Raw genomic sequence first — 21,268 nt, 5'->3', positions numbered from 1 at the left:
ATCTTTTTTTTTTCCATCTTCTGGGAATGACTGTTCGAGTGGCTACTAAAAAGTGCCGCAGCAACCCTTTCTTTATAGAAAGCCACGACCCGGGGATAATAGACAACAAGGCTACTTTAGGGGACCTTTCTATGACACTTCCTGTTACCCTATCCCACTCAAAAATCCTGTTCCAGAATGACCGGATTAATGGGCAATCCCACCAAATATGTAGGATTGTCCCCCTTCCTGCTCCACAGCGCCAACAATCCTCAGGTATCTCCGGGTAAATTAAATGTAATAAAGCAGGACATTTATACCACCTTGAGAGCAACTTATAGTTCCTCTCCTGAGCAATACAAGCAGTGGACATCCTGTGGGAGAAGCTAAATGCTTTATCCCATTCCTCCTCCGCAATAGGAATCTGTAGCGCCCTTTCCCAGGACCCAACATAGGGAGGTCGACCTTGTGTAACTGATTCTAATAAAACAGAGTACAAAAATGAAAGTGTATGTGTAGGAGTTTCTTTTTGTAAAAATAATTTTTCTAGTGCAGTGGGTTTCGCCCTCAGTGAACTTTTAAATCTCAAAGTGTTAACATAGGAAAATAATTGATTATAAGCGAACCAGGAGATAGACATCCCCGGCGCCTGTGCTCGTAAAGTATCTATACTAGGTAGTGGTTTCCCCCCCCCCCCAATATGTGATAAAATCTAGTGTCATCTAGTGTCATGCTCCCCTTCTCCGTTTGGAAGAGACACATCCAATATTTCGGATTTGGCTAAGTTAACCTTAAAATTAGACATCTGTCCATACCTGGAGAATTCCTTCAGAATACTTAGTATCGATACCCGTGGTTGGGAAACATATATCAGTAGGTCATCCGCATACAATGCATTTTTAACCTGGGATGACCCTATTGTTAGACTGTGTACACTGGGGTTACCCCTGAGAGCAACTGCCAGATGTTCCATAACAATAGCATATAAAATTGGGGAGAGAGGGCATCCCTGCCTCGTCCCATTCTGAATTGAAAAGGGGCAAGACAGGAATCCATTCACCCGGACCTGGGCCGAAGGTCCAGAATAGAGCGCCAACACCCTCTCCCTAAAAACAGGCCCCAACCCGATCTGCTCGAGCGACGCCCCAAGAAAACCCCAGTGCACACGGTCGAAGGCCTTCTCCGCGTCTACAGTCAGCAGACATAGCGGAGTTCCCGTCTCCTGTGCCGCAGCCATCGCCAATACCGTTTTTGCAATGTTGTCTCTCGCCTCTCGACCCTTAATAAACCCCACCTGATCCCAATGTATAATAGAGGGGAGAAGGGGACCCAAACAATTTGCTAGCATTTTTGAGAAGATTTTAACGTCAACATTGATCAACGATATGGAATGGTAACTGGAGCACAAAGATTCATCTTTCCCAGGTTTTGGAATTACCACTATATTGGCCATAAGTGTCTGATTCACAAACTGAGAGGTTGCGGAAACACAATTAAATACCCCCGTCATAAATGGTGTCAAAATTCCGCAAAATTTCTTAATAAACTGAGGGGTAAGAGCATCTGGTCCGGGTGCCTTACCAGATGGGGAGGACTCAATAGCCTCCCTAACCTCCTCCTCCGAAAACCCCTCATCGAGCGACCTACGATCCTCCTCCGAAACGGTCGGGAGAGCCGTCTCTCGAATATAAGAGGACATTTTCTGTTGCAATTCATCATCGGCCAAATCATTAAAGTGTCCCCTATATTGTAAAGTTGCTCATAATATGCCCGAAACACCTCGGGAATCCTCGAGGGGTCGTGTTCTAACACTCCACCCTCTCCAAGAACATTAAACACTGTGTTTTGTGATAGCCGGGGGTGCAAATGTCTGGCGAGGGGTCGGCCACACTTATTGGAATGCTCATAAAAGAACCTTTTCCGTTGGTCGCAGAGAAAACGATATCTCTGATCCAACAGATCTTTAAGCTCTTCCCGGGCAGAGAGCAATTCCAATAATGTCGCTTGCTCCAGATTTTGCTTATGTTGTTGTTCTAAATAATGGTTAGACTGGCATATGCATTAGAATAACCTCTTATATAGGCTCTATCTAGATTGTGGAAAACATAGAGAGGATTTGACCTCTTGGAAGACCCACTATTAGTCAAAGCAGAAAGCAATGTAATACATTATTTCCCAGATAATTGCTGCAGCAGCTTCCAGTGCTGACACCGGAGTGTCCACATGACTGTCTTGTGACAATCAGACAATTCTCAGTGTTTCCTCTTTTAGAAAGTGGGTTGTATAGATCAGTCAAATTAAATTTAAAGTCATTTGTATTAAAATATTTGAATTTTATTATATAAAATGATGATGTCACAACCCGACTCCCAGAGCTGTGCGGGCTGTGGCTGCGGGAGAGGATGATGGCAGAGGGATACTCAGTGTCCCGCCAGTGCCCTGTGTCCCTCAGTGTCCCCCTGCCATCATCCTCTCTAGCAGCCACAGCCCGCACAGCTCTGGGAGTCGGGTCGGGACATCACCATTTTATACAGGAAGTGACATCACCATTTTATCCAGGAAGTGAAGCCTTTATAAGCATTTCCTGTAATAAGTGCATATTGGTGATTTGTATAACTTTTGGGGGGGCAATACAATACTTTAATAAGAAAAACTTTTGCTGGACTTCTCTCTTAAAAGACTTGCTAATTAAGTAACTGGATATGGTTAATTAAATCATGTATACTCAGATGTCAGGGGTGTTGCTTATGTTAGGTTGAGTTTCCATATCCGGCATGTGTTCTAAATACAGTGGAATTTGTGCCCCAAATTATACCCCAATAGCCTATAAGGGAATGGGGCATGGTTCCCACTGCATTTGGAATGGGTTCTGAATGTGGAAACAGAACCTTATATTAATGTAGACAAGGCTTAAAGCTTTGGCTGTCCAGGCATGATGGGAGTTTTGCAACAGCAGGAGAGCCAAGGTTCTCTACCCTTCTTGTAAACTATGCAAATCCTTTAACTGGAGTTTTAGTTGATACTCCTTGGCTTACCATGAACCCTATGCTAAATAATTTTAAATTAGACTGTACAGAAATATCCTCCTTCACAATCAGTAGCTCCTTGTTTTTGTATCATTATCCCTGCTGCGGAAACTTTTTCCTGCAAATATTTAATCAGTTCATGGCAAAGGCCAATTAGCTTAAATCTGCAGGATCTGAAAATAACAGCATATTTCCTCCATAACTTGTATTTTTCCTTGAGGAATGAGAAGTGTTTTATATAGCATAACAAATGCTAAAATATCTATGTTATTGTAGCAATAATAGTCACAAATGAAGCATAAATGCTAACAAAATCCTCAATAAACACAACAGTTTAAGGATAAATCAGAAAAAATATAACAATATATATATTAAAACATTGAGCTATGAATCTCATGTGCTGCGGTAAAAATTTTACTAGAAAACTGACATTTTACTGTATGAATAAGCAGAACATGTTTAATTATGAAATAACTCATGTGTGTATGTTTATGAATAAAACATGGATATGAAAAGGCATTATGATTTCTATACTCATAAACCTAACAGTGTGTCCCCTGAGGACTCCTTCACATAAATATAAACTTTGATTTAAACAATAGATAATTTTCTTATGATTCTGATGATGGTATTACCCAAGTCACATATTGTCACTCCTGTCCTGCCCCACACTGACAAAACTTAATATAGTTGAGAAAGTGAGCCACCAAGTAATGAGGAAAAGCAATACAATTTCAGCTCTCAAAACAACCCCTTTATCTTTGAGGACATACCCGTTTTGTCCAGTGTTGATGTGCCCTTACGTTTTCTTCACACAATTTTTTGGCTATTTAGCTTTGCCTAGGAAGCTGGTGCACCTGAATATTGAGAACTATTGAGCACATGCACATAATGAAGAGGACTTGTGTACAGTCTACAGAGTCCTTGCTATTCAGGAGGATATCTCCAAATCAGATGCACAGAACAATATAAGTGATACATCATTCTGTTCAACTTCTCTGTCACTAGTTTATGCTACTCTGGCCCTATTACACCAACAGATTATCTAACAGATTTTTTCAGCCAAAGCCAGGAATGGACTATAAACAGCGATAAGGTCGTAAAGGAAAGACTGAGGGAGGCATTTATTAAGTCCGGCGTTTTTTACGCCGGACGTAAAAATGCCCCCGCAGCTCCGGCGCTACGGAGATTTATGTAGAGGCGGACTGCCTCTACATAAATCCCGTGCGCGACGTTGCGCACCGCCGAAAACCTACGCCAGCTGAGGACTGGAGTAGGTTTTCGGCGTACATTTTGGCGGAACGGATGATAAATCGCGCGGACTCTGAGTCCGCGCCCTCCATTCCGCCCACTCTCCGCCCCTTTTCCGCCCCCTTTCCGCCCCCTGGCGTACTCGGCGGAAAGTGCCGATTTGCGAATATTTTATTCGCAAATCCGCCATTTTTGCTTAAAAAAAGACGCAAATCGGCACTTTCCGCCGAAAAACAGCCAGTCGCCGGATGATACATGTGGCCCTGAGATTTTTCCTTTTTTCAAATCCATTCCTGGCTTTGGCTGGAAAAATCTGTCAGATAATCTGTCATGTATCTGATGATGCAATAGGGCAAGACAGCATAAACCTACTGACAGAGTATATACTGTGGTAGACACCTAGTTTGGAAAAAAATTATGATGCGTGGATACACTATATTATGCTAATTTTAAGCTGTTTTATTGTATGGGGTATCCTGTATTGGGGTACGTTTTTTTTTCCTGGGATGAGGACTGCCCTTGTCTGTGATGCAGGTCTTGTTTTAAAGTGTAGCTCAAGGCAAAATTGAAGGCCCCAAACGCTGAAATATTGGAAATAATGTAGGGCAACAAGGTCCTTATTTGCTTTAAGGCCCTATTACACCAACAGATTATCTGTCAGATTTTTTAAGCCTAAACCAGTAATGGATTTAAAAAGAAATCTCAGTCTTTCCTTTGTTACCTGTTCTCTGTTTATAGTCCATTCCTGGATTTGACTCAAAAAAATCTGTCAGATAATCTGCTGGTGTAATAGGGCCTTTGTATTTTTGTCAGCCGTACCCACTACTCATGTTTTCCTGTCAGTAAAAGGTGCATGGGGCTTGAATGACCGCTGACAGATGACACTGGTTGAGATAAGGGTCAGGTGTGGTGGGAAATCACTGCCCAGATTTTAGTCGCCACCACATCTGTCTATTGGCAGCTTACCCCTCTTCTTAGAGAGCACAGGATCGCTCACAGAGGGCTGGAGAGGTAACTGATGGCTGATTGTTCAGCAGGCAGTTCTTGAAGATGTATGCCCACCTTTAAATAAAGAGAAGAAAACAGACAGGAGCGCCTCCTGGCGTAATATCTCAGGGTAAATGCTATTCTCAGGTGAAATAAAATGCACTCCTATGGGAGTTGTGCAAATTAGGCACAACTCTACTGAAGGCAGACAGGGGAGAATACCGCAGCTCCGTGCTGGGGCGCGCCAAACAAGGTGAGGCGATAGACAGCTTCTTTGTTGTGGATCTCTCAGGATACACTGGTCCAGTGTATCCTGAGAGATCCACAACAAAGAAGATACCCACCTTTAGTCATATTCAGTGAATTCAAAAGGTGGCATTCCAGGATTGTTGCTAATGTCATAAAAGATTGACACAAACACTATTTATATGCATAGATATCAAGAAAAATTGCTATATCAGGACCCGGTTTTAAATGTTGCCTTCACACTGTTTTTAGAATATGCATTATGCAAAGACTAATCATAACACCACACCATGATCACTGCATGATGACTAAATATACCACCTTATTGTTCCTGAATAAAACAATATATACTATATATAAACCAATATTACCATAGAGTAACTACTGCATAACAACTGAATATCACTTTATTGTTCCTGAATAAAGCACACTCTATATATAGTGTGTGTGATGTGAACATGGTGTTTGTATGATATATTTATACAGTATGTTATATGCATGGTGTATGTGTATGATATATGTATACTATCTGTTATATGCATGGTGTATGTAATATATATGTATACTGTTTGTTATGCACTTGTGTAAGGCTAAGTTCACTAACCACCAGAGTTCTGTTAGTTTTGGCTGTTTTATTAAAATTCATTAAGATTTGGTTCACAAATTTTAAAGCGTTTGACCAAAAATTTGCGAAACTCGCGAAATGAATTTCCGGCTTCTTCATTCATCTCTTTCTATTAATCCCACACCTGGCGTACATCAGCAAAAAGGAGCAAATTTTGCACAAAGTTGTTTACTCAAAAATGTCAGTACGTAAGTTCTGCTCATCAGGTAAGCAGGACTTACATTGGCAAAAAGGCACAGGGGGGCGCAACAAGGGGGTAAGAGGCATGGTGTTCTAGGGCACCTGATTTATCATGATTTACGCCTGCTAGTATAAATAGTTCATGCCAGCTGCAGAGCAGGTGGAGATTTCTGAGGCATGGACCTCTTAATAAATCCAGCATAGGGACGGAGATTTAACCAAGACAACTGTACAGGTATACAGTCTTGATAAATCCCAAACATATTGTGTTTACTTTTTTAGGCCATGTACTAGGCCATGTTCACACACCGTCAAAATGATGGCTATTTTGTATTGGACAGGCATCATTTAACAGCAAATAACAGCTATTTGCTGTTAAATGAAGTCCGTCAAATAAGCACTTTCATCATTTTGACGGTGTGTACATACCCTTAAAGTGATTACACATGATAGCCACAAGCTACTACGTCCACGTCTAAGGGGCCGTTCACACTACAGTTGAGCGGACATGTAAATTCTTTGGGTGGATCGCAGAGAAAGACATCCTATTGAATGAATGGCACAGGTGGAACCTCAAGCGGAGTGCGTGCTGTGGACTCTGCTTTAAATTCTGTTCAAATTTCATAGAGTGAACGGAAGAGCGTTTAAAGTTAAAAAGATCATAGAGTGAGGTGTTGGCTTTGTAATACATCTGGCGCCCAAAAGTGCAGGGAATCCACCAGCTGAAATGAATATCTGTTTCTTTTGTAACCTTGTTTTCTTGTTGTTGTTTTTTTTTTGCATATGTCTGCCTGTACAATATGGTCTTCTATCTTTTTGCATTCTGCTACCTGTCTGAGGCATTCTCATTGTGTGGTGACAGGTGGAAGAGGGGTAAAATAGTTTTTTTGCTTGGTGGATTTTATTGAGAAACAGTATGATTCCCCTATCGATCAGCATTTTTCACCTGCACTACAGTGATAATGGAACCAGAACCAGCTGGCTCTGCTTCCAGTAGCAGCTACTGTAGTAACCAATGGCACCACTACACAAGGAACAGAGCCTAATGGTTCTGGTTTTGTTCTTACTGTACTGCGGGCACCGAACAGATGATCAACAGGGTGCTGGCTGTCAACACAAAATATAGCCTATCGTGACTATCAGTTGTCTTTTTTTATCCTGGACAACCCCTTTAACTGTGACTATGTTGTGGTATAATATTTGAGCACTTGGGGCCCCACTTTATTATGTGCCAATACAAAACATCTGCACACAACGTATTTTGGTTAGTATTTCTATCCGTTTTTTTGGGTCATTATCTGTAGCCAAAATCAAGAGTGGAACAGTCAGGGCAAGATATTTTTATGGGAAAATTTACATATTCTGTGTTTTCAACATAGTCCTGGCTTTGGTGAAAAAATGCTTACTAAAAGACTAATGGAAATACTGTGTGTAAACATAGTCATAGGCTGTATCCATGTTTTCCAGGAGTCCCTAGGGCTGCATCGAACCTCTTCAGCCACCTGTAATCAAAAGCCACATGCTTGGGTTCAGATGAAGCTGAGCATTTTCAAGGTTCGTATAATTAGTAGGCTCTCTAGCAATACCCCTAAAATATTATTTTGGAGACAAATTTAAGTCTCGAAGTATAATTAAATCACAAGTAAATATGTATATATAACACTTTATCTAAATCAAATTTAAAATTCATAAAAACAAATGAACATGTAACTACACGCTTACAAAAAAATCTCTGTATATAAATCTCATGCGGTTGCAAATGGTATAATACAGGATATAGACTTGATTATTTGTAGGTTAAAATACATATAATGCGGTTAAAATTAATATAGTACGGTTAAGTCCGCATGTAGTTGTTGCATACAGTGCGCTTAAAACCGCATGCGACTAGTGCAGGGCCCTTGCAAGTCGCCGTGCTTTATTACTACTATATTTGATCAAGTCAGTTATCACTGTTCTGTTTATCAGTTCAATATAAATTGCAACAGTTAGTGGCGCTTATTAGCGTTTTCACTGAAATATGTTAAAATAGATTCGGTGGAAATCCACCTCTCAGCGGTCTGAAGACTCTGATTCTATGAGGTCTGCGGCCGCAGACTGGTGGGAGCAGACAGAGGGTTATTTACTTGAAGATGTCGTCAGGAGCTCTCCTCATGTTCAGTGTTCCTCGTGTCGTGTGCACGGGGTCTTGTTTAGAGTACTGTCCGGTTTGGAGCTTAATGCTCAGTGCTCGGTTGTCTCTCCTGACATCAGATGGGTGTTTACCCTTAAGAGCTGCTCCTGTGTTCTCTGTCAGCATAAGAGTATTTGTATGCATTCACTATGCTGTGAGCTAATAAATGGTGGGACCGGTGGTAGGTGGTTATGGCAGTATATTTCTGCAGTATATTCAATAGTAGTAGCAACTCTTTATACGCGTTTCAGAGCACTGCTCAGCTCTTTCCTCAGTAATGAGTTGCAAATGGAGTCTGTTCGTATATGCAGCATTTAAATATATGTTGAGGCCATGTTAATTGCAGGCCTGGGACTCTCCAGGTTCTCGCTAATAGGTGGACTGGATTTTACTTTCATGACTTCAATTGAAATATAATGTTGTTTACAGTCTAGAAATGATCCTGCGTATCAATATTTAAATATAGCAATATACTTATCATGCAGTATGGATAGATTACACATATCACTTTTATAGAACATTATTTTCTTACACGAAATATAGTAGGTCTATTTTACATGAGTCACATGTGAGAACGCATGTGCAACTTCTCCATGTGAACACCGGTGGAGACTTGATGCGGTTTTACATCCAAATTAGTACTGTATATACGATACATGTATAGGTTTGGTTAATGTCACAATGCTTGTACATCTGTAGACTTATATATATACAAATTTACATGTATATTACCAATAAATAAAAAATAGTATAGTGAAAAATAAAAATAACTGAAAGTAAAATCAGGTAAAAAACTAAATGAAATGATATTACCAGCAATAAAAGTACATATTTATAATGTATCTGTTTAGTATCAATAATCCATTTGCGGTAAAGTGTATAGTTAATATGGTTAAGTAAGCTCAATAAATGGAAATATATACCGTATGTATATCCCACCATATGTTGATTCCCAAGGGGCAGTCCAGGCACTGATATAACAGTCGGACACTGTACTGTCCGACAGGAAAAACCAAGATGGGAATATCTACAAATACATTCTGATGAAGATTTAGTTGAAGATGTATAGGAGACCATATGGATGGCGGTCAGATTGATAGGTAAATTTAAATGTGCATGGGTCATATATAATTTGATCCCTGCAAAATATCTAGCAATAGTGTATAATATATGATAACATAATCAGCCATGGAAAACATTAGATATCTGTTTGAGCGGTCGTCTGGACCTATAGACAGGAAATCATGCCTATACACCTGTATATCGCCGAGGGACGGTCCAGGCACTGATAGACAGTCGGGCACTGTACAGGGGAAATCCAGGACCAGAGGCCATATGTTATGAATACATTGAGGTAATTTCACAGAAAACCAAAAACTTCCAACTCTGCGTTTAGACCATGAGGTTCCATTGTTTGAAAATCAAAGATGCATCTCGATTCTTGCCTTGACATTTTTGCGATAAAGTTGCCTCCTCTCCATTCTGTTTCTACCTGTTGGATCGCTGTAAATGTAGTACCTCTTATTTTTCTGTTGTGTTTTTCATTATAATGTGCAGATAGTGTGTGTTTAGTGAATCCTCTTTTTATATTGTAAAAATGTTCAGCTATTCTTTTTTTTAAGGCATCTCGAAGTTCTCCCTGTACTGTTTATTGCATGGACATTGGATAATGTAAATGACATTTTCTGAGTTGCAAGACAACGTCCCTTTGATTTTGTATTCATAACTGTTGGTGGTAGATATTACTTTATCGGTGCGTCTTGGAAACTGACTGATTTTACAGTTATTGCATAATCCACATCTGAAGAAGCCTGTTATGTCTGGATTAAGTGTGTTTTGTATGGAATTAGGTTTTTTCTATATGGTTGCAGCAACTTGTGAACCTAAATTCGGTGCTTTGGAATAAATGATGGGTGGTTTGGGAGGGAGTAACGGACCTTATGTTTTATCATCCCTTAAGTGGTGCCAGTGTTTATGAATGATTTTATGTATCTGTTTGTGGCTGGAATTAAATGGTATGATGAGTTTGGCTGAGTGTACGTGGTCTTGTATTTCTAATGTAGTATCTGGTGGTTCACTAAAAAATGATGATCTGTCAAGTGAACGTGTTTTCTGAAGGGCTTTATCTAGAATCTCTTCTGGGTATTGTTTTGTCTGGAATTGTTTTTTGAGTATGGCAGCTTCTTCTTCAAATTTCTCTACTGCTGTGCAGTTCCGTCTTAATCTTCTAAATTGGCCGAACGGTATATTAAGGAGCCACTGTGGGAGGTGGCAGCTGTCAAATCTGATATAACCGTTTTTAGCCGTGGGTTTGCGGTATATATTGCATGTCAGTGAAGAAGAGTTGGCTGTGATTTGTAGATCTAAAAATTCGATAGTTTGGTGACTGTATTGCGAAGTTAAGGTTAAATTAAATTGATTAGAGTTGATGGTTTCTATGAATGTTAAAAAATTGGCCTCTGTTCCTTTCCATACGATAATGATGTCATCAATATAACGTTTCCACAGCACCAGGTCTGCTCCTAGGTGGGGTATGATGTAAAGTTCCTCCCAGTACGCCATGAAAAGGTTGGCGTAACTCGGAGCAAACCTGGTGCCCATGGCCGTTCCGGATATCTGTAAAAAATAATCAGTATCAAAATAAAAATAATTGTAAGTAAGTATGAATTCGATGCTCCTTATTATGAATTGAGTCTGTTCTTCTCTGAGTGAAATATCTTGTCCTAAAAAATGTATGGCTGAGATTCCATTGGGAGTGATGTTTGCAAGTATATAGGGAACCGACGTCTAGCGTGGCTAACAGCCAATCCGATTGCCACTCATGGTTCTCTTTTATTTCAATTATTTGTGTAGAATCTTTAATATAGGTGGGAGTTTGTTTAATGTACGGTTGTAATATGCGATCTACATACTGCGAGAGATTTGCCATCAGTGAGCCAATCCCCAATATTATTAGGCGTCCAGGGGGGATAGTTGGATGTTTATGGACCTTTGGAATACAATAAAAAACTGGAATTCTACATTCTGTATTGGTGATAAAGTTATATTCTGATTTATTAAGTATGCCTAATGTGTAGGCCTCCATATAAAGTTTATGTAACTGATTGGTGTATTTTTCTGTTGGGTTTGAAGATAGTAGTGTGTACGTGGCTCTATCTTGTAATTGACGTCTACATTCTGCTTTGTATTTGTTAGTGTCTAGTATAACAATCCCCCCCCCCCTTTGTCTGCTGGTCTAATGGTTATTTGTAGATCTTGCTGTAAGTCTTTTATGGCTTTAATTTCTTTCTGTATAAGGTTATTTGGTTGGCGTTTAAATTTATGTGTCCTCAATTCCTTTTTTATGTTGCATTGGAAAGTTGACATCTCTTTACTGATTTCTTGTCTAGGAAAAAATTTTGATTTGGGTTTGAGTTCTGTGTGTCTATATGTAGAATTAATGGCCATGTTACTTTCAATTGGATTTTTTAGATGGTATTTTTTCAGGCATAATTTTCTGATGTATTTTTCTATGCCAATATATACACTAAATTTGTAAATTTTTTGGGTTGGAGCGAATTTTAGACCTTTGTCTAGTAGAGATATATGTTCGGGAGATAGTATTTTGTCACTAAGATTGATGATAGAAGATGCTTCTAGTGTGTTTTGCCCACTTTGTTCCTCTGTATTTGGTTGGTTTCTATGTCCTCTTCTAGTTCTCTTTTTTTGCTTGTTTGTCCCGTTGGGTTCTGATATGTTTTCTGTTCCATTTCCAAATTGGGAGAATGATACTTCGATTTCTTGTGTGTGGGGTGGAAAGGTTGTGTCTGATAGTGAGGAGTGTGGGAGTGGTAACGTGTATCTTGGTTGTGTGATCGGTGAGTTGAGTGATGGTATGGATAGTATGTGTTGCAGTTCTGTCGGGTGGGGTTGTGTGGCTGATGTGGTGAATATTGTCTCCTGTATGGTGAAGGTGCTCTCCTGTGTGGTGTTCTGGGTGATGATGGTGGATAATTGGTTCTGTGTGTTTGATAGGGTAGTCGAGTTGGTATGTGTGGTGGTATTAAAGATTCTACACAAATAATTGAAATAATAGAGAACCATGAGTGGCAATCGGATTGGCTGTTAGCCACGCTAGATGTCAGTTCCCTATATACTTGCAAACATCATTCCCAAGGAATCTCAGCCATACAACATTTTTTAGGACAAGATATTTCACTCAGAGAAGAACAGACTCAATTCATAATAAGGAGCATCAAATTCATACTTACTCACAATTATTTTTATTTTGATACTGATTATTTTTTACAGCTATCCGGAACGGCCATGGGCACCCGGTTTGCTCCGAATTACGCCAACCTTTTCATGGCATACTGGGAGGAACTTTACATCATACCCCACCTAGGAGCAGACCTGGTGCTGTGGAAACGTTATATTGATGACATCATTATCGTATGGAAAGGAACAGAGGCCAATTTTTTAACATTCATAGAAACCATCAACTCTAATCAATTTAATTTAACCTTCACTTCGCAATACAGTCACCAAACTATTGAATTTTTAGATCTACAAATCACAGCCAACTCTTCTTCACTGACATGCAATACATACGCAAACCCACGGCCAAAAATGGTTATATCAGATTTGACAGCTGTCACCTCCCACAGTGGCTCCTTAAAGGGGTTGTCCGGCGAAAAAAATTATTCACAGAATAACGCACATTACAAAGTTATACAACTTTGTAATGTATGTTATGTCTGTGAATGGCCCCCTTCCCTGTGTCCCACCACCCCCACCCGTGTACCCGGAAGTGTGGTGCGCTATACATTACCTGTCACGTGCCGACCACGGTCTCCGATCGTCAGCAGTGACGTCTTCTTCGGGAGGCCAGCGGATCTTCCCGAGTGCTGGCCGCCCTCTGCAGCGTCATCCGAAGCTCAGCCGCGATTGGCTGAGCATAACTGTGCTCAGCCAATCGCGGCTGAGCAGCTGATGACGTGGCCGCGTCATCAGCCGCTCAGCCGCGATTGGCTGAGCACAGTTATGCTCAGCCAATCGCGGCTGAGCTTCGGATGACGCTGCAGAGGGCGGCCGGCACTCGGGAAGATCCGCCGGACTCACGAAGAAGACGTCACTGCTGACGATCGGAGACCGTGGACGACACGACATGCGGTGAGTATAATGCACCACACTTCCGGGTCTAGCGTGGGTGGGGGGAAACACGGGGAAGGGGGCCATTCACAGACATAACATACATTACAAAGTTGTATAACTTTGTAATGTGTGTTATTCTGTGAATAATTTTTTATCGCCGGACAACCCCTTTAATATACCGTTCGGCCAATTTAGAAGATTAAGACGGAACTGCACAGCAGTAGAGAAATTTGAAGAAGAAGCTGCCATACTCAAAAAACAATTCCAGACAAAACAATACCCAGAAGAGATTCTAGATAAAGCCCTTCAGAAAACACGTTCACTTGACAGATCATCATTTTTTAGTGAACCACCAGATACTACATTAGAAATAAAAGACCACGTACACTCAGCCAAACTCATCATACCATTTAATTCCAGCCACAAACAGATACATATGGTGGGATATACATACGGTATATATTTCCATTTATTGAGCTTACTTAACCATATTAACTATATACTTTACCACAAATGGATTATTGATACTAAACAAATACATTATAAATATATACTTTTATTGCTGGTAATATCATTTCATTTAGTTTTTTACCTGATTTTACTTTCAGTTATTTTTTTTATTTTTTTTTCACTATACTATTTTTTATTTATTGGTAATATACATGTACATTTGTATATATATAAGTCTACAGATGTATAGGCATTGTGACAATAACCAAACCTATACATGTATCGTATATACTAATTTGGATGTAAAACCGCATCAAGTCTCCAATGGTGTTCACATGGAGAAGTTGCACATGCGTTCTCACATGTGACTCATGTAAAATAGACCTACTATATTTCGTGTAAGAAAATAATGTTCTATAAAAGTGATATGTGTAATGTATCCATACTGCATGATAAGTATATTGCTATATTTAAATATTGATACGCAGGATCATTTCTATGCTGGGTTCACACTACGTATATTTCAGTCAGTATTGTGGTCCTCATATTGCAACCAAAACCAGGAGTGGATTAAAAACACAGAAAGTCTCTGTCCACACAATGTTGAAATTGAGTGGATGGCCGCCATATAACCGTAAATAACTGCCATTATTTCAATATAACAGCCGTTGTTTTAAGACAACAGCAAATATTTGCCATTAAATGGCGGCCATCCACTCAATTTCAACATTGTGTGAATGGAGCCTTTCTGTGTTTTCAATCCACTCCTGGTTTTGGTTGCAATATGAGGACCACAATACTGACTGAAATATACATAGTGTGAACCCAGCCCTAGACTGTAAACAACATTATGTTTCAATTAAAGTCATGAAAGTAAAATCCAGTCCACCTATTAGCGAGAACCTGGAGAGTCCCAGGCCTGCAATTAACATGGCCTCAACATATATTTAAATGCTGCATATACGAACAGACTCCATTTGCAACTCATTACTGAGGAAAGAGCTGAGCAGTGCTCTGAAACGCGTATAAAGAGTTGCTACTACTATTGAATATACTGCAGAAATATACTGCCATAACCACCTACCACCGATCCCACCATTTATTAGCTCACAGCATAGTGAATGCATACAAATACTCCTATGCTGACAGAGAACACGGGAGCAGCTCTTAAGGGTAAACACCCATCTGATGTCAGGAGAGACAACCGAGCACTGAGCATTAAGCTCCAAACCAGACAGTACTCTAAACAAGACCCCGTGCACACGACCAGTGTCGGACTGGGGTACCTTGGGCCCACCAGGGAAACTGACTCTAGGGGCCCACCCTACATAGACGGATTTAACCAGTGACAAACCTTTTACGTTAGTACAGCGGCTTTAAGCGAGAGTGAGGCCTAATGTCCACCATGAAAGGCATAGAGTGGTCATTAAAACATTGTCAGACTGACATGTAAAAAGTTTGATCAGCCAGGGTTTCAGTGCTGAGACCCCCAACAATGGCTGGATCATTGCTCACCTGTCATATTGCAAGTGACGGGCTCAGCACCCATTGCAGTTGATAGGTTCCATTATAATGTATTGAGCCCATTACGTACAACATAACAGACGGACTAATGATCCAGCCATCAGCACAGTATATACTATGAGATCAGTGATAACTGGTAACACTATATATAGCATAGGATTAGTGATAACCAGTAACAATATGTACAGTATACACCATGAGACCAGTGATAAGCGGTAACACTATATACAGTATACACCATGAGATAAGCGATAACAGGGGGATATATACAGGGCTGGAAGGAGGAGATATATACAGGGCTGGGGGAGAGGGGATATATACAGGGCTGGGGGGAGAGGGGATATATACAGGGCTGGGGGAGAGGGGATATATACAGGGCTGGGGGAGAGGGGATATATACAGGGCTGGGGGAGAGGGGATATATACAGGGCTGGAGGGAGTGGGATATATACAGGGCTGGAGGGAGGGATATATACAGGGCTGGAGGGAGGGGGATATATACAGGGCTGGGGGAGAGGGGATATATACAGGGCTGGGGGAGAGGGGATATATACAGGGCTGGGGAGTGGGATATATACAGGGCTGGAGGGAGGAGGGATATATACAGGGCTGGAGGGAGGAGGGATATATACAGGGCTGGAGGGAGGAGGGATATATACAGGGCTGGAGGGAGGGGGATATATACAGGGCTGGGGGAGAGGGGATATATACAGGGCTGGAGGGAGAGGGGATATATACAGGGCTGGAGGAGAGGGGGGATATATACAGGGCTGGAGGGAGAGGGGATATATACAGGGCTGGAGGAGAGGGGGGATATATACAGGGCTGGAGGGAGGGGGGATATATACAGGGCTGGAGGGAAGAGGGATATATACAAGGCTGGAGGGAGGGTAGATATATACAGGGCTGAGGGGATAAATACAGGGCTGGAGGGAGGGGGGGTATATACAGGGCTGGTGGGATGGGGGATATATACAGGGCTGGAGGTAAGGGGGGATATATACAGGGCTGGAGGGAGGGGGGATATATACAGGGCTGGTGGGATGGGGGATATGTACAGGGCTGGAGGTAGGGCATATATACAGGGCTGGAGGGCAGGGGGATATAGAGGGCTGGAGGGAGGGGGGATATATACAGGGCTGGAGGTAGGGGGGATATATACAGGGCTGGAGGGAGGGGGAATATATACAGGGTTGGAGGAGAGGGGGGATATATACAGGGCTGGAGGTAGGGGGGGATATATACAGGGCTGGAGGGAGGGGGTATATATACAGGGCTGGTGGGATGGGGGATATATACAGGGCTGGAGGTAGGGCATATATACAGGGCTGGAGGGCAGGGGGATATAGAGGGCTGGAGGGAGGGGGGATATATACAGGGCTGGAGGTAGGGGGGATATATACAGGGCTGGAGGGAGGGGGATATATACTAGGCTGGAGGTAGGGGGATATATACAGGGCTGAAAGGAGGGAGGATATATACAGGGCTGGAGGGAGGGGGTATATATACAGGGCTGGTGGGATGGGGGATATATACAGGGCTGGAGGTAGGGCATATATACAGGGCTGGAGGGCAGGGGGATATAGAGGGCTGGAGGGAGGGGGGATATATACAGGGCTGGAGGTAGGGGGGATATATACAGGGCTGGAGGGAGGGGGATATATACAAGGCTGGAGGTAGGGGGATATATACAGGGCTGAAAGGAGGGAGGATATATACAGGGCTGGAGGTAGGGGGGATATATACAGGGCTGGAGGGAGGGGGTATATATACAGGGCTGGTGGGATGGGGGATATATACAGGGCTGGAGGTAGGGCATATATACAGGGCTGGAGGGCAGGGGGATATAGAGGGCTGGAGGGAGGGGGGATATATACAGGGCTGGAGGTAGGGGGGATATATACAGGGCTGGAGGGAGGGGGATATATACAAGGCTGGAGGTAGGGGGATATATACAGGGCTGAAAGGAGGGAGGATATATACAGGGCTGGAGGTAGGGGGGATATATACAGGGCTGGAGGGAGGGGGATATGTACAGGGCTGGAGGCAGAGAGGGAATATGTACAGGGCTGGAGGTAGGGGGGATATATATACAGGGCTGGAGGAGAGGGGGGATATATACAGGGCTGGAGGTAGGGGGGATATATACAGGGCTGGGGGTAGGGAGGATATATACAGGGCTGGAGGTAGGGGGGATATATACAGGGCTGGAGGGAGAGAGGGCATATATACAGGGCTGGAGGTAGGGGGGATATATACAGGGCTGGGGGTAGGGAGGATATATACAGGGCTGGAGGTAGGGGGGATATATACAGGGCTGGAGGGAGAGAGGGCATATATACAGGGCTGGAGGGAGGGGGGATATATACAGGGCTGGAGGGAGGAGGTGGCTATTGTGCTGTGGGGAAGGAGTATTTGCACAGTGTAGAGGGGACAGGCACCTGCACTCTGGATGCCAGCAGGATGGCTGGAGGCCATTAGATGACATTACCCATCCTCTCACCTCTCTCTGTGCTGCCTCCAGCCGTCCTGTGTCAGCACTTCCTGCTCTCTGTACTGTTTCTTGGTCCATACAGATAACAGCACACAGAGCCTTCCTGCTGCCCTAAGACACGCCCCCTGCACAGAGTAAGCCCATAGACACTCTGTATGCAGGAAGTGCCGCGGCTTCTCTTCTCAGAGACCGTTCGGGAGGACACAGGGGGGACACGTGGGGCCCCTGCCAGGATAGTTAGGAGGTGACAGGAGTGTCCTAGGGGCCATAGTCTGCAGAAGCTTATGTTGGGCCTGGCTCTGCTGAACAGGGAGCCTCCTGTTCAGGGGCCCACCAGGGGGGAGAAAGGGGGAGGGGCCCACCGGGGGTTTCCCCGGCTCCCTGGTGGCCCAGTCCGACCCTGCACACGACACGAGGAACACTGAACATGAGGAGAGCTCCTGATGACATCTTCAAGTAAATAACCCTCTGTCTGCTCCCACCAGTCTGCGGCCACACACCTCATAGAATCAGAGTCTTCAGACCGCTGAGAGGTGGATTTCCACCGAATCTATTTTAACATATTTCTGTGAAAACGCTAATAAGCGCCACTAACTGTTGCAATTTATATTGAACTGATAAACAGAACAGTGATAACTGACTTGATCAAATATAGTAGTAATAAAGCACGGCGACTTGCAAGGGCCCTGCACTAGTCGCATGCGGTTTTAAGCGCACCGTATGCAACAACTACATGCGGACTTAACCGTTCTATATTAATTTTAACCGCATTATATGTATTTTAACCTACAAATAATCAAGTCTATATCCTGTATTATACCATTTGCAACCGCATGAGATTTATATACAGAGATTTTTTTGTAAGCGTGTAGTTACATGTTAATTTGTTTTTATGAATTTTAATTTTGATTTAGATAAAGTGTTATATATACATATTTACTTGTGATTTAATTATACTTCGAGATTTACATTTGTCTCCAAAATAATATTTTAGGGGTATTGCTAGAGAGCCTACTAATTATACATACTAATTAGGTCATTTGGTGCCAGCCAAGTAGTGCACTCGCTATACACCCATTCCATAACTGCACTAGAGGTAGAGTTCTTGCAGCAGAGTTTTTCCATTTTCAAGGTTCACTCATTTCTAGATATCTATATCATAAAAATCAAAGTCTGTCTGTCTGTCTGTCCTTCTGTCTGTCTGTCTGTCCTCTATAGACTTCCAAACGCCTGAACCGTTTGACCCCAAATTTGGCACACAGATACATTGGGTGCCCGGGAAGGTTACTGCGAAGGTCCCGTCCCCGCCAGATGTACAGGAGGGGAGGGGGAGGGGAAAGAGAGGCGCCCCATAGAGATGAATGGGAAAATCTCCTCACTGCAAACACAGGTGATATAATTAGCTGCAGCAGACACGGCAGTTGAAGCCTTAGCAACCAATAGGATTACTGCTTTCATTTTCACAGGGAGCAATGGTTGCTAGGGAAGCTGCCTCATAACATCCACAGTAATAACTGGTAGACCCCCTACTCCATCTATACAGTACATGTATATACAGGGCCCCCTACTCCATCTATACAGTACATGTATATACAGGACCCCCTACTCCATCCATACAGTACATGTATATACAGGACCCCCTACTCCATCTATACAGTACATGTATATACAGGACCCCCTACTCCATCTATACAGTACATGTATATACAGGAGCCCCTACTCCATCTATACAGTACATGTATATACAGGAGCCCCTACTCCATCTATACAGTACATGTATATACAGGGCCCCCTACTCCATCTATACAGTACATGTATATACAGGACCCCCTACTCCATCCATACAGTACATGTATATACAGGACCCCCTACTCCATCTATACAGTACATGTATATACAGGACCCCCTACTCCATCTATACAGTACATGTATATACAGGAGCCCCTACTCCATCTATACAGTACATGTATATACAGGAGCCCCTACTCCATCTATACAGTACATGTATATACAGGACCCCCTACTCCATCTATACAGTACATGTATATACAGGACCCCCTACTCCATCTATACAGTACATGTATATACAGGGCCCCCTACTCCATCTATACAGTACATGTATATACAGGACCCCCTACTCCATCTATACAGTACATGTATATACAGGGCCCCCTACTCCATCTATTCAGGACATATATATACAGGGCCCCCTACTCCAACTATACAGTACATGTATATACAGGACCCCCTACTCCATCCATACAGTACATGTATATACAGGGCACTACAGGTATACCAAACTGTGACTGGGTAACACTGCCACACCAGACCTGACCAATACCGCCATACTGTGCTGGATAACACTGTCATACCAGACCTGACCAATACCGCCATACTGTGACTGGATAACACTGTCATATCAGACCTGACCAATGCCGCCATACTGTGCTGGATAACACCGCCATACCAGACCTGACCAATACTGCCATACTGTGAATGGATAACACCGCCACACCAGACCTGACCAATACTGCTATACTGTGCTGGATAATACTGTCATACCAGACCTGACCAATACCGCCATACTGTGACTGGATAACACTGCCATACCAGACCTGACCAATGCCGCCATACTGTGCTGGATAACACTGTCATACCAGACCTGACCAATACCGCCATACTGTGACTGGATAACACTGCCATACCAGACCTGACCAATACTGCCATACTTTGACTGGATAACACCGCTATACCAGACCTGACCAATACCACCATACCGTGACTGGATAACACCACCACACCAGACCTGACCAATACCGCCATACTGTGACTGGATAACACCGCCATACCAGACATGACCAATACCAACACACTTTGACTGAATAACACTTCCATACGGGTAAATACAACCCTGCAGGTATACAGGACACTACAGGTATACAGGACCCCAAAACTATACACTACAGGTGCACGGGACCTCCACAAAACTATATACTACAGGTATACAGGACCCCAAACTTTACACTACAGGTATAAAGGACCCCAAAATTATACACTACAGGTATACAGGACCTCCACCAACTATATACTTCAGGTATACAGGACCTCCACCAACTATATACTACAGGTATACAGGACCCCAAACTATACACTACAGGTATACAGGACCCCAAAACTATACACTACAGGTATACAGGAAC

General features: G+C 42.7%; 1 protein-coding gene across 13 annotated transcripts in view; it reads left to right on the top strand.

Annotated features, from left to right (window-relative positions):
- The window catches only part of LOC138784662 (transmembrane channel-like protein 2), a 169,337-nt gene that overhangs the window by 71,209 nt on the left and 76,860 nt on the right, over nucleotides 1-21,268 (top strand). The window contains exon 1 of one of the 13 annotated variants that reach the window (XM_069960304.1): nucleotides 18,011-18,524. The exons of 10 other annotated variants lie outside the window; for them this stretch is intronic. In XM_069960304.1, the coding sequence (XP_069816405.1) occupies nucleotides 18,496-18,524 (29 nt within the window). In that variant the 5' untranslated portion in view covers nucleotides 18,011-18,495. Of the gene's footprint in view, nucleotides 1-18,010; nucleotides 18,525-19,531; nucleotides 19,586-21,268 lie in introns of those variants that run through there. 2 more of the 13 variants (XM_069960309.1, XM_069960306.1) reach the window with 2 other exon arrangements.

Source organism: Dendropsophus ebraccatus, chromosome 2, assembly GCF_027789765.1.
Source record: "Dendropsophus ebraccatus isolate aDenEbr1 chromosome 2, aDenEbr1.pat, whole genome shotgun sequence".
Classification (NCBI taxonomy): Eukaryota; Metazoa; Chordata; class Amphibia; order Anura; family Hylidae; genus Dendropsophus; species Dendropsophus ebraccatus.
The sequence above is the reverse complement of the archived record's forward strand: the minus strand, read 5'-3'. Positions and strand labels throughout refer to the sequence as shown.